The sequence below is a fragment of the Nyctereutes procyonoides genome, unplaced genomic scaffold (assembly GCF_905146905.1).
Source record: "Nyctereutes procyonoides isolate TBG_1078 unplaced genomic scaffold, NYPRO_anot_genome, whole genome shotgun sequence".
Lineage (NCBI taxonomy): Eukaryota > Metazoa > Chordata > Mammalia > Carnivora > Canidae > Nyctereutes > Nyctereutes procyonoides.
Genome location: NW_026575140.1, coordinates 79,447,665 through 79,461,120, shown reverse-complemented (window position 1 = coordinate 79,461,120; position 13,456 = coordinate 79,447,665). Strand labels below are relative to the sequence as shown.

Genomic DNA, 13,456 nt, shown 5'->3' with positions numbered 1-13,456 from the left:
GATTATTCTGCTATATTTGTTGGGGTTTCTTCATGGCCAGATCTTCCCCTTAATCAGATGGAATGCATTTTTCTACCTTAATTCAGAGTTCTTCTCTCTCTCCCATCCTTCCTTTCTTCCATTCATTCATTCATTCATTCATTCATTCATTCTTTCTTTCCTCATTTTTTTCTCCTCCTTGTCCTCTTAGCTTTTTAATTTTTTTAAGATTTTATTTATTTATTCATGAGAGACATAGAGAGGCAGACACATAGGCAGAGGGAGAAGCAGGCTCCCTATGGGGAGCTCAGAGCCGGACTCAATCCCAGGACCCCAGGATCATGCCCCAAGGTGAAGGCAGATGCTTAATGACTGAGCCATCCAGGTGACCCTCCTCTTAGCTATTACAAGTATAATTATGTAATTGCCACATTAGGGAAAAATAAATTATTATTACTCTGTCTTTTGCAATATGTGGCATCTATCTCTGGGACAAATATTATAGGTACTATAATTAATTAATTGAATAACATCATAAAATATCAATCTTTATACCAAAGTGTCTAGTAGTCTTACAACTCTCCTTTTCTAAGTATGTCTTTGGTATCAGTAGTGAAACATATAACACAGACACAATTCCAAATTCTCACAAAAGCAAAGACAGTGAACATGGGGTTTTGTGTTTACCACTTCCATGCTTTTTTGTTTTTTTTTTAATAAAAGCAAAATTTTTACCAACTTCTGTTAGCCTTTAGAAATTATGAGAGGACAAAATATAAAATGGCAGCCAGTGCATGCATGTATTGAAAATAAATTTTGTGATGAATACTGCCTTTTTACAATTTGCTTTCAAGGTCTCTAGTATCAATCTATCTTCCTTCATAGTTCTAAGTATTTTTTGGTTGACTCTGTTATATACCATTTGACACAATTCATCATGAATAATAATTATTTCTCTGATACCCCTAATAGATCATGAATTCTTGGTGAGCACAGACTCCATCTTTTCACCTTTGTATCCCTGGTGTCTAACAAAGTTTGTTTTGAAGTCATTAGATATTTGATTTTGTTAATATTGTATTATAAATAAATTCATAATATTTCTCATTTCTGAAACATAAAGGTTGATGCTTTCTCTGCAAAAGATATACAAATTGCCTAATAAAAAAATATGACAAATAAATAAGGTGCTTATAAAATTCCTGTAATGTCTATCCTTGCTTCTAATCTTAGTCCTTTTTAATTTAAAATTTTTAATTTTAAATTTTCAATAAATCATAATTATTTTTTATTTTTATGTATTTGGAGCATGAATTTATTAGAAATAATTTTAAAATTGCTTCAGTTACATATCTTAAGGCACAAATAAAATATATGCAAGTATTCATTAATTTCTGAGAAAAACAACTCCAATTACTATGGCAATGTATTAGGTGAATGGTATTTGTATTAGAGGTTGATTTGAAATAAGAAGCTGATTTTCAAATATTAACGCATGGTCAGTGTATTGCTTTTCTCATTCCCAAGAGAAATTGTGCAGAGGAACAGAAAGCAAGAAACTTGATTGAGGATAAGCAAAAAAGCAGAAAGAAATTAAAAGAGTGTTAGAACTGCAAGAGATGTTTTATTAACACTGGTAGCAGTTTGCAGGTGATATATCTCTAGGGTAAAGGTAGCTGTTTGCTTTAAAACATATGCTATATTTCACAGTGTAAAAGAAAATTATTTTGAAAACCTATCATAAAAGTCCCAACACTTCTAAATTCATCATCCAGGATATTGATATTTTATATTAAATCTAAGTCTTATGTTTGTCCAAAAGCAAGTCAACTAATATATGCCATGTAGAAATTTATAAGTTGGCAGAAGATGATATAGCAAAACTTAAAAATGGCAGCCAATGTGTATGCATATTAGAATAAATGCCATTAGGAATACTGCCTTTGATAATTTGGCCTATCAAAACAACTAGCATTTTCTCTTGGCATACAACCTCTTTCTAGTATCCTAAAACTCCCCTCCTCCACTAATATTTCCAATATCTCTTACCTTTGTACATTTACTTCATGTCATCCTATTGCTTACAGTTCTTTTGTTCCTTCATTCCAGGCAATAATCCTTGGATACCAGGAAAAAAAAATTAAAATTGCTCATTAGTCCCTCTTCTATTGGGCATAGTTAAGCTGGTGATCAGATCAGTAACTATTTAATCGTATATTAGAAATTGTTACAAATTCATTAATTTTAAGACATGTTACTGCCTTCAACACCAAACTTGTGTTTTAAAATATTCATTTTGTCTCCAATACATTTTATTTCTTACCAGTTTAGAGCTCAGTGAAAAAGAGTGATGTTATGTATTATATTCTTGAGCTTTTACTAGAGAATACAAAAACATTTGGTTTAAAATGATTAAAATCAGGGATACCTGGGTGGCTCAGTGGTTGAGTCTGCCTTTTGGCTAGGGCATGATCCCGGGGTCCTGGGATCGAGTCCCACATGGGGCTCCCTGTGAGGAGCCTGCTTTTCCCTCTGCTTATGTCCCTGTCTCTCTCTATGTATCTCTCATGAATAAATAAATAAAATCTCTTAAAAATGGTTAAAATCATGAAAGAAGAAAATAAAACACTAAAGAGACCAAGATATTATTTAAAAATAACACATAGGGGCACTTGGCTGGCTCAGTCAGAGAACATGGGACTCTTGATCTCAGGGTTGTGAGTTTGAGCCCCATGTTTCGTGTAGAGATTACTTAAATAAATAAAACGTTTAAAATAATAAAAATAAAAAATAACAGATAAAATTTGAATTAAAACTAATTGGAACTTCTTTTTTTAATAGCCAGCTTTTGATTTTGCTGTTCTTCTTTGCTCTCATCTCTTACTCTATTGTTCTCTTTTCTAATGTTTATTATTATTTTTAAAGATTTTATTTATGGGGCACCTGGGTGTCTCAGTCAATTAAGCATCTGCCATTGGCTCAGGTCATGATCTCAGAGTCCTGGGATCAAGTCTCATATGGAGCTCCCTACTCAGCAGTGAGTCTGCTTCTCCCTCTTCCACTCCCTCTGCCCCTCCCCCACTGTATTCTCGCTCTCCCTCTCTCTGTCTCTCTCTCTGAAATAAATGAATAAATTTTTAAAAGATTTTATTCATTTATTTGAGAGAGAGGGAGTGAAAGAGAGAGTGTATGAGCAAGGGGAGAGGGACAAGCAGACTCCCAACTGAGCAGGGATCTCCAGGACCCTGAGATCATGACCTGAGCTGAAGGCAGATGCTTAACCCACTGAGCCACCCAGGTGCCCCCTAATTGGAATTTATTACTGTTTTAAATAACAGGCTTATTTAATTTACATTTATTATTGACCCTTACATATTTAAATTGATTTTTACTATTACTTTTTGCTTTCTATTTTATTTATTTATTTATTTGCTTTCTATTTTACTATGCTTTTGTTCTGCTGCCTTTTTTCCTTTCCTTCCTTTTATTGCATTAATCATGTTTTCTTTATTCTTCTCCTCTCTTCATTGCAAATTATGGATTTTATCTCTACTTATTTAGAGGTTGTCCTCAGATTTTACCACGTGAACTAAAATTAACAAAGTCTCAAATAATCAGTACACACCTTCCACAGTAAGACTTTCAGACTAGAGCGGGGGAAAACTCACACAACTCCCAACCCTTACCCCAATCCAGCCATGTACTATTTAGAAGGGACAAATATAAAATTAAAAGACAAAGAAAAATGAAAATAAAAGACTAGACATGAAACACACAAAGCAAACATCTAACACCCAGCTTAACTAAGTTAATACAAAGCAAAGTAAACTTTCAGTATGATTGTTAGAGATTTTAAAAAGCCATTACATAATGACACAAATACCAGGATATAACAGGTTTAAACTTGTATAAACTTACCAACAAAGATTCAAAATATATCATACAAAATATAGCACACTTTCAAAAAGAAATCAACAAATCCAGAATCATAGCGTGAGATTAAAAAAAATTAAGATTTATTCATTTATTTATGATAGACATAGAAAGAGAGAGAGGCAGAGACACAGGAGGAGGGAGAAGCAGGCCCCATGCAGGAAGCCCGACGCGATCCCGGGATCCCAGGACCCCAGGACCGCGCCCCGGGCCAAAGACAGGCGCCAAACCGCCAAGCCACCCAGGGATCCCCTCATAGTGTCAGATTTTAACGCACTTCTCTCAAGTATTGATGCATCAAGGAGAATCTAAAAAGAAAATAGCCAATTTCAGCAAGAAAAGTAACCTGGACCTGTAGATATTATGCATAGGACCTTGCATTTGTCAATAAAACATATATTATCTTTTTAAGCAAATGCAGAATATGCTTCAAAATTCGCTTGACTGGTCCTCAGATTGAGTCTCAAGTATGAAAATACTCTGATTAAAGTTTAGTGCAGATAGAAATAAAAGAGAAAAATATACTCACCCCTCCTGCTTTTGGAATTTTATGAAACATTTCCGAATATTTCATAGAGCAAAAGATTAAAAAATAAAAATTATTTGGAACTGAATGGTAATTAAAACACATATACCAAGACATGTGAGGTAAGTTCTAGAGTATACAGACATTAAAGCCTTAAATTAATCTTGTTTAAGAAGCCATTTTGAAATCAAGGTGCTTAGGTTACAATGTATAAATTAACATAAATCCAAAGAAAAACACTATAATAATAAGATAATATTAACAATATAGTAATATAATACGTTAATAATACGTATTAGAAAGCAGAGCAATATAGTAAGAAATGAGAGTGAAGAGGAACAGCAAAAACAAAAGCTGACTATTTAAACAACAAATAAAATAAGAAAAAAATTTCTAGCAAGGTCCAAAAATCAATAGCTCTTAATAATAAGAAGATGCAAATAAATATTAAGCATCAAAAATGGAGAAATAACTTAAAATGTCAGATACAGTAAAAATATATTGAGGATACCATGCATTTTACATAAAAATTTGAAAACAGATGCACTGGGTAATTTTGTGTAAAAACACAACTTATCAAAAACTCATTTAAAGAGGTCTGAATAAACCTATAAGCAGTAAAGAAATCAATTTTATATACATGCTGCCAAAGCCAGTACCTAAACAGCAAAGAAATCAGATCAGTAGTTTGAAATCTCTCTCTCCAAAAATGCTTAACTAGTTTTACATTTAAGTTCTCACATAAATACAAAAATAGATTATCTCTAACTTATGGGAACATCTTTGTGGGGCAAAAATAGAGGACTAGCTCTCTCAAACTGTTAAAATACCATTCATATCTCAACCATAAGAGAATAGTATGAGAAAGGAATATTAAAGGGAGACCTCACATGTTTGGAAGGGTTAGAAATTTACTCTCATTTTACAGAATTATTCAAGCTTTCTGGCATTTTTGTCACAAAGTATGAAGTTAGGATTTGAACAGGTGGCATACGCTAATTAAAATACTGAAGTCATCAAAAGGGTATTTTAATTAGACCTGTTCCAGAACCAGCTGTATTTAAGGCCCTATGTTCCCTTATTGATTTTATGACAGCAAACAGATGGACTATTTAATAGAAAAAAAAATTCAGGGGCTTTCCCAGACAACAAATTCTTTAGGGGCTATCTGAGAACATCAAGAGTTCAGACAAAAATATTTGCTAAGAAGAATAATATTTGGCAAAAACCTTTGTAAGTTGTAAGCTCTTGTAGAGTATATTTTTACTATTGATTTTTACTAACAGGGACCAATCCCTTGCATAATGAGATATTTTTGAGATTGTACAGAACTCTAATTTGTTTTGTTTCATGTTCATTAATTGTGTAATGTACACAGAGCCAAATCCTAAGAGATTTGTCAACCTTTGGGAATTAGTTGTATGTTTTTAAGCCCCACTTCAACATTTGCAGATAGTATTAGGGTCCAGTTTTTGAATGTTTCAAGGTAAGTGGATATCATCTTCTTGGTAGATTAGAGAAAAAGGCTCTACATATTTGGATTGGCTCTGTTTAAATCCTCTAATCATTCTTCTTCCAAATAGTAGATTAACAATATCAGTTATATGGCACTAAATATGTACTAGTTGCTTTTTTTTAATAATCTCCATTAACTGAAAAAACATTTCTGTAAGATGGGTTTTACAGATGAGGACATGGAGACATAGGTTATATAAATTGCTCAAAGTCAAACAACTCCAAATGACAAGGCCAAGATTTGATCTGAGGTAGACTGGCTCTAGAATGGTATTAAAGTTCTAATCACTATGCAGTTGTATTCATTTTTTTTTGAGGGTGCATTCATTTACTTTTTAAAAAAAGATTTTATGGGATCCCTGGGTGGCGCAGCGGTTTGGCGCCTGCCTTTGGCCCAGGGCGCGATCCTGGAGACCCGGGATCGAGTCCCGCGTCGGGCTCCCGGTGCATGGAGCCTGCTTCTCCCTCTCCCTGTGTCTCTGCCTCTCTCTCTCTCTGTGGCTATCATAAATAAATAAAAATTAAAAAAAAAAAAAGATTTTATGTATTTATTTGAGAGAGAGCAAGAGCAGGTGGCAGGGAGGAGGGCAGAGGGAGAGGGAGAAACAGACTTCCCGCTGAGCAGGGAGCCAGCCTCAGGGCTCAATCCCAGAACCCCAAGGTCCTGGCCTGAGCAGAATGCAGACACTTAACCGAGTCACCCAGGCGCCCCTATTCATTTGCTTTTTTAAACAACTGCAAAAAAAAAATTACTTTGCAAGATGGGTAGTTTGCTTTGAAAAGTTTGTCTGGAGAAGGTAATCTTGAATTTTACATGTATTTATTTATTTACATTCTGTCCATATGTACACTGGATGACTTAATTTTCTTAATTTGATTTCCCGTTATCTGCGTTGGGTTTCGATGTTTCCTATCAGTGAGCCAAACAATTTCCACCGAGCCCAATATTTGAATGCCCTTTTGTCCTGAAATCTGTTGTGTTGGCTTAACTGCAAGATCTTTCTTATGCAGATGGATTTTGCTAGTTAAATGGTGTCCAATCAAAAGCATAATCTGCAAATGTAGTACTCACTTGTCAAACTTAAGTTGTTGGGCTGTTAGCCCCTGGTTGTTAGAGTTTAAGAAATTGGTAAAGATATTTAGATGTGGAAAGGTCTATGAGTTCAGTTATATTGACAGCATTTAATGACCTCATCCTCATGTTGCTCCCACTGCTGATCTGGGCAATTTAATGCCATAGCTCTTCCTAAAGAGAGCGAAAATGGAGTTGGCATAATTGCCAATACAGCTCCTTCTTAAATCTAAATCATAATATCCTGTTATTCATAGCCACTAATAAGCACCCAGCTCTGGACAGTTCTTCCAAAGTTGCTGTAGGAAACCTGGGACTCTCCAGACCCCTTTGCTTCTTGAATTATGACTTTTAAAGGTTTTTTGCTTTTCTAGTAGAGAGTGCTCTTCTCCATGAGACCCAAAAACAAACACTGTTTTTCTCATTGAATACATTCTCCCAAGCTCCCATTTATGCTCCCTGGGTAAGGGTGCCTACTGCTTTGGGGATCTTTGGAAGGATACAAAGTAAACTTGGAAAGTACTTTATAAATGTAAGAAATAATAAAAAAATAAAAACAATAGTAACTGATAATTACATCGTGGCTTAAAGTTTTTCAAAGCTCAATACAGATCTTTTTATCTTCATAACTACTTTTTTTTTCACAACTACTTTTTTTGTAGGAGAGAGAACAAAGATTCAGAGAGGATAAATCTAGTCACACAGACTCTAAACTGAGTGCTTTTAGCCCATTCTACCTCCAAATAAGATGCCTTTCTACTTATGTCACCAGAGGATCATAGGGTAAATGATTTGAAATTAACAAAGGTTTTATTCTGATGAAAGTCATACAGATGTTCTGTAACATTTACTTTGGATAAATTAATAAACACAGGAATATGTCCTTTCCTCAGTGTTTGAATTCTATGAAAAATTAAACTTTATTCTCTAAATACAGAAGATTGAACCTTATGAATTCTATTTTCTTAACAAAAATGTCTACTTTATTGGAGCCCAAAAGACTGCTACATTCCCAATAATATTCGAGACTGTAGTAAATAATATTTGGTATCTAGTAAATTTTATTATTGTTTCTTGAATAAAGTTACATTGTAGAGAGGAACCTAACAGTGGGATTTCTCCAATAACTATAACATTTCATTCTGGATCCTGCAACAAATTATTTCAGTAGATGTCATCTCAGATTCATATAGATAACTATATCTAAAAAGTAAGAGTATGCAGGAAGAACTGTCTGAGATTTACATATCTCTGTTAAATAAAAGAAATAAAATTTTATTTTAAAATTTAATTTAGGCACACATTTGTATTTATAATTATTATACATTATATATTATATATACTTAATATATATTTATATTTTAATCCTGGATGTTTTATTGGTAATTTGATAAAGCATCTGTTGAGTAATATTCTTATATCCTTAAAACACCAGGTACTTTCCTTAGATATCCATTTATGCTTCTCAAGGATGGGAGCTGACACCTTACTGTCCCCACTACACTACCCCCACACTCTAAAACCTCAATAACAATAGCATTGTAGGCCACTAACCACAGGGGAGAAAAATTGGGAGGTAAACAAAATAGTGTCTTTCTTTTCCTTCATTTGGTGTAATAACCTCTCATTTTCAGTGATATCTCTCATATGTAAATACCTTAATATCCTTGCCAAACTTTAAAGTGCTTCATTTACTGAATTACTTTGATAGGAAATTTAAATATTTCATTTCATGCTCCCTTGCCTTTTTCAGTTGATGAAACTGAAAATAAATAAATGTTCTTTGGTGATTCAGACCAATCATTTTTATGCACAAGAATATTTTGTGTATGTGCCTGTTTGTGTGTGTGTTTTAAGATTATTTATGAGAGAGAGAGACAGAGAGACAGAGAGAGAGAGAAAGGTAACAAGGGGAAGAGCAGAAGGAGAGAGACAAGTAGACACCATGCTGAGTGTGGAGCCTGATGCCAGGGGTCCATCTCATGAGCCTGAGACCATGACCTGAGCAGAAACCAAGAGTCAGACGCTTAAAGTACTAAGCTACCCAGGCACCCCATGTATCTATGTTTTTATGTTTTCACATTTTCCTGATTCCTAGGTAAGTATGCAGTGTGAGGAATATTTTTTACTTTTTTTTTTAAGATGGTTTTCTGGAGACCTTTCTTACTGTTGAACTGTTCTTCTTGGTATCCTCAGCTTTTTAAAAACAGTTTTCTCATGTCTCCCTTCTTTTAAACTTGCTGCCTTCATTCTGATCTCATCCATGTTTGTTAAAATTATTTCTCGGGCAGCCTGGGTGGCTCAGCGGTTTGGAGCCAACTTCAGCCCAGGTTGTGATCCTGGAGTTCCTGCATGGAGCCTGCTTCTCCTTCTACCTGTGTCTCTGCCTCTCTCTCTCTCTCTCTCTCTCTCTCTCTCTCTCTCTTTCTCTGTGTGTCTTTCATGAATAAATAAATGAATAAAATCTTAAAAAAATTATTTCTTAAAAATAATAGGGCACTGAGAGGACCAATGTCAGCTGAGAACAGCAAACTGTAATAAATGGCTATTATGACATTTATATTGATGTCTGCAAGGTGTTTTTGCTTGCATGTAGTTTTTTGGCAATATTGAAAAATTTAAGTCACTACATAAATATCTCCAGAAAGGTGAAATATTACTTCACGTTTGTTGCTTTCCTCCATCTATTGAGCTTCCTCAAAACCTAACCTATAGGGCTTTGTGTGCTCTGACACATCAGCAATTTTAGTCTCCATCAGCAGGAATACCTCTACAGTCACAGAGAGATAGGTCTGTCCTGGTTCTGACCTCTGGAAAACCCACCCTGATGGTCATAATTTCCACATTATTTGGGATTATAGAAGGAATTTTAGTAGTTTATGTGTGAACCTATTAAAAAACTATGGTATCTACTAAGTGAATCTCAACCCCAAATCCCCCACCTTTCTCCTGGCTCACTTTCATGGAGTATTGTCTTCTATATGAATAATGACAACCTAAGACATTGGTCTTATTCTCATGGATCCTTGGAGAAGTTCAGAGCATTTATCTGGTGATGGTCACATCTTAATCACCATTGCTAATTGCTAATTGGGCTGCATAGAGATGTATCCTGACAACTCCCACTCGGTTTCTGTTAGGTTATTATCTAATTTCCTGAATTCAGAAACGTAGCTCTCTTCTCATATGTTCTTAGAGCTAATAACACTCTAAAGAATTAAGCCTTTAAATCCACACATATTGAACACCCTTCTTATGTTGTGGAAGTCATAGAAAAATAGACTGCAGCAATGTTTCATAAATTTTTGTTTGTGATCATGGAAGATGATCACAAGTTGCATATTTTTCACGCAAAATAAAAAGCAAACTATATATCACTCTGGAGTTTTTCTCTATTGATATATATATTTTTAAGATTTTAATTATTTATTTGAAAAAGAGAGAGAGAGAGAGTATGAACAGGGAGAAGGACAGAAGGAGAGGGAAAAGCAGACTCCTAGCTGAGAGCCAGCCCGATGCAGGGCCCGATCCCAGGACCCTGAAACCATGACCTGAGTTGAAGTCAGAGGCTTAATTAACTGAGCCACCCAGCAGCCCTGTTCTATTGATATTTTTTCTCGTTTTAGAAATTGGAATTTAAAGTCATATCAAGGTCTAGATACTACATATAATCTCTCTTGAGTATCATGAATTAAGGAAACATTTTGTACCATTCAACATGCCTCAGTGAAAAATGATCAAACTTGATTCCTCAGATAATAAGAACATATAACATGAAAGCAGGAAATCCTTTTCCCTGAATCCTCTGCTTTCACTTTAGGGAAAACTAAGTCCAGGAATGAGAGATCTTCTAGTTCTGAGCTGTAGCTTTTAGAGAAAGGCCAGTGAGAGTTTGGCTTTTTATTATGGACAACAGGAAAGAGGAGGGAGGGAGGCAGCATTTCATTGATCATTTAGGAACTTACATGTGAAAGCCAATTTTCTTTGCTGTTTCTTGAACATGAAAGGTTTAAAATATAGCCTAACAATAGCCTTTGGGGGCCACCTGGATGGCTTAGCGGTTGAGCATCTGCTTTTGGTTCAGGTCATGGTCCCGAGTCCCACATCTGGTTGCCCTCAGGGAATCTGCTTCTCCCTCTGCCTATATCTCAGCGCCTCTCTTGGTGTCTCTCATGAATAAATAAATAAAATCTTAAAAAAAAAAGAATAGCCTTTGGCCCCATGTTTCTGTCAACTTCATCTACATTGAAAGGAATTTACTGGCTCATTGAAGTTTTCCATGCATTGCACAGAGTGGGAGAACCAGGTTCTGAACTGATTAGAGCTATTTCTACAATTTTGCCTTTTGTCTACATCATCTCTATAACAGCTTTTTACATTTCTAAGTTCTCAGTTTTAGAGAATATTCATCATGTTGATACATATAGATGGGTTGAAAAATTGAAACAGACTACTTTTTCATCATCAGAGCTTGCCTCAAAGCCATGTTGCAACCAAGACTGGAGTTTCTGTTAATATATGCTCAGAGAAAGAGGATGAACAATCTTCTTTTAATTATATTAATGAAAAAGTAATTAGGTTTTGAAAGTTTGTGCTTTCTTTGAAATTGAGGCTGTTAGGGACTTAAGCCTGGGTGCAAAATGAAAAGTTTCTGACTTAGGAGCATTTGAGAATGGTGGGTGGAAACCAGACTCTGGGTTACACTTATGGTCTTTGTCCTTGACCTTTTAAATCCTTGGAAAGGATCAAGTCTTGAGGCAGATGAGGGATGGAACCATTCAAGACATAGTATATCATTTGGATTTGGGAATCAGAAAAAAAAACCCTTTAATGCACCTATTTTCTCTTATTTCTTTCTACAGATAATATCTTCTACAAAATGGCTACTTCCAATCATTCCTCTGTGACTGAATTTATCCTTGAGGGGTTAACAAAACGCCCAGAGCTTCAATTTCCACTTTTCCTACTATTCCTTGGAGTGTATGTGGTCACAGTGGTGGGGAACCTGGGCATGATCCTCTTAATTGCTATCAGTTCTCAACTTCACTCTCCAATGTATTATTTTCTTGGTCATTTGTCATTCATTGATCTCTGTTACTCCTCTGTCATTACGCCAAAAATGCTGGTGAACTTTGTGTCAGAGAAGAACATTATCTCCTTTCTGGCATGCATGACTCAGCTTTACTTCTTCCTTATTTTTGTAATTGCAGAAGGCTACCTTCTGACCGCCATGGCATATGACCGTTATGTAGCCATCTGTAGCCCACTGCTTTACAATGTTCTCATGTCCCATAGGGTCTGCTCCATAATTATGGCTGTGGTATATTCACTGGGTTTGTTTGGGGCTACTGTCCATACTACCCACATGTCAGTGTTGTCCTTCTGTGGGTCTCATGTTGTCAGTCATTATTTTTGTGATATTCTCCCCTTATTGACTCTCTCTTGTTCCAGCACCCATATTAATGAGACATTGTTGTTTATTATTGGAGGAGTTAATACCTTAGCACCTACACTGGCTGTACTCATCTCTTATGCTTTCATTCTTTCGAGCATCCTCCATATTCGCTCTGCTGAGGGACGGTCCAAAGCCTTTGGCACTTGTAGCTCCCATATCATGGCTGTGGGGATCTTTTTTGGGTCTATCACATTCATGTATTTCAAGCCCCCTTCTAGCAATACTATGGAAGAGGAGAAGGTGTCCTCAGTGTTCTACACCACTGTGATCCCCATGCTGAATCCCATGATCTACAGCCTGAGGAATAAAGATGTGAAGAATGCACTGAGAAAGGTGGTTGGGGGAAGGTAGTCATGCTGACAAAGGGCATTCTCAGAGGGAGCAAGAGAAAAATGAACCAGATGAAAAGTGGTCATGGGCTCCATCTAATTTCTCTCTTCCAGTGGTAAAATTTACCATTATTTACAAAACAAACATTTTATACTTGAGAATAATTGAAGCATTTTTAGAGATGATTAAACAATACAATTTTTTGTAGTCAATTTAATCCTTGGAGATTTTGTGTGTATTAGAGGAACAGAATTTGACAGAAGAGGGAGAACAAATCAAAATAAAAGAGAGTATCTTGAAGGTAGTAATTATTAATATTATTTTCAATATTAATTTTGAAAGTGCATAATAACAATAGAGTGAGTTAAGGGTTGTATTCGAAGAAGTGTGATGTTAATTGATTAAAAATTCCTGGAGGGCAGGAGGAGAAGTGTCTCTTTCTTTCCCTCTTCCTTTCTTTCTTTCTCTCTCTCTTTCTCTCTTTCTTTTTTCTTCCAGATGAACATAGGGGAAAGGAAATAAAATAAAATAAGATAAAAACAGAGAGGAACACAATCCTTATGAGAGACTCTTAGCTAGAGGAAACAAACTGAGGGTTGCTGGAGGGGAGGGGGATGGAGGGATGGGGGGAGCTGGGTGATGGGCA

The 13,456-nt window shown here is 35.6% G+C and overlaps 1 protein-coding gene across 1 annotated transcript; it reads left to right on the top strand.

Moving 5' to 3' along the window:
* The first annotated feature begins 11,904 nt into the window (after positions 1–11,904).
* On the top strand, positions 11,905–12,831 carry LOC129497462 (olfactory receptor 8D2). The gene has a single exon (XM_055306361.1). The coding sequence runs from the start codon at positions 11,905–11,907 to the stop codon at positions 12,829–12,831; it is 927 nt and encodes a 308-aa protein (XP_055162336.1).
* Positions 12,832–13,456: the final 625 nt, after the last annotated feature.

Bases quoted from the DNA above. Each gene is read 5' to 3' on its own strand.
- LOC129497462 (XM_055306361.1), top strand. From the start codon at position 11,905: ATGGCTACTTCCAATCATTCCTCTGTGACTGAATTTATCCTTGAGGGG.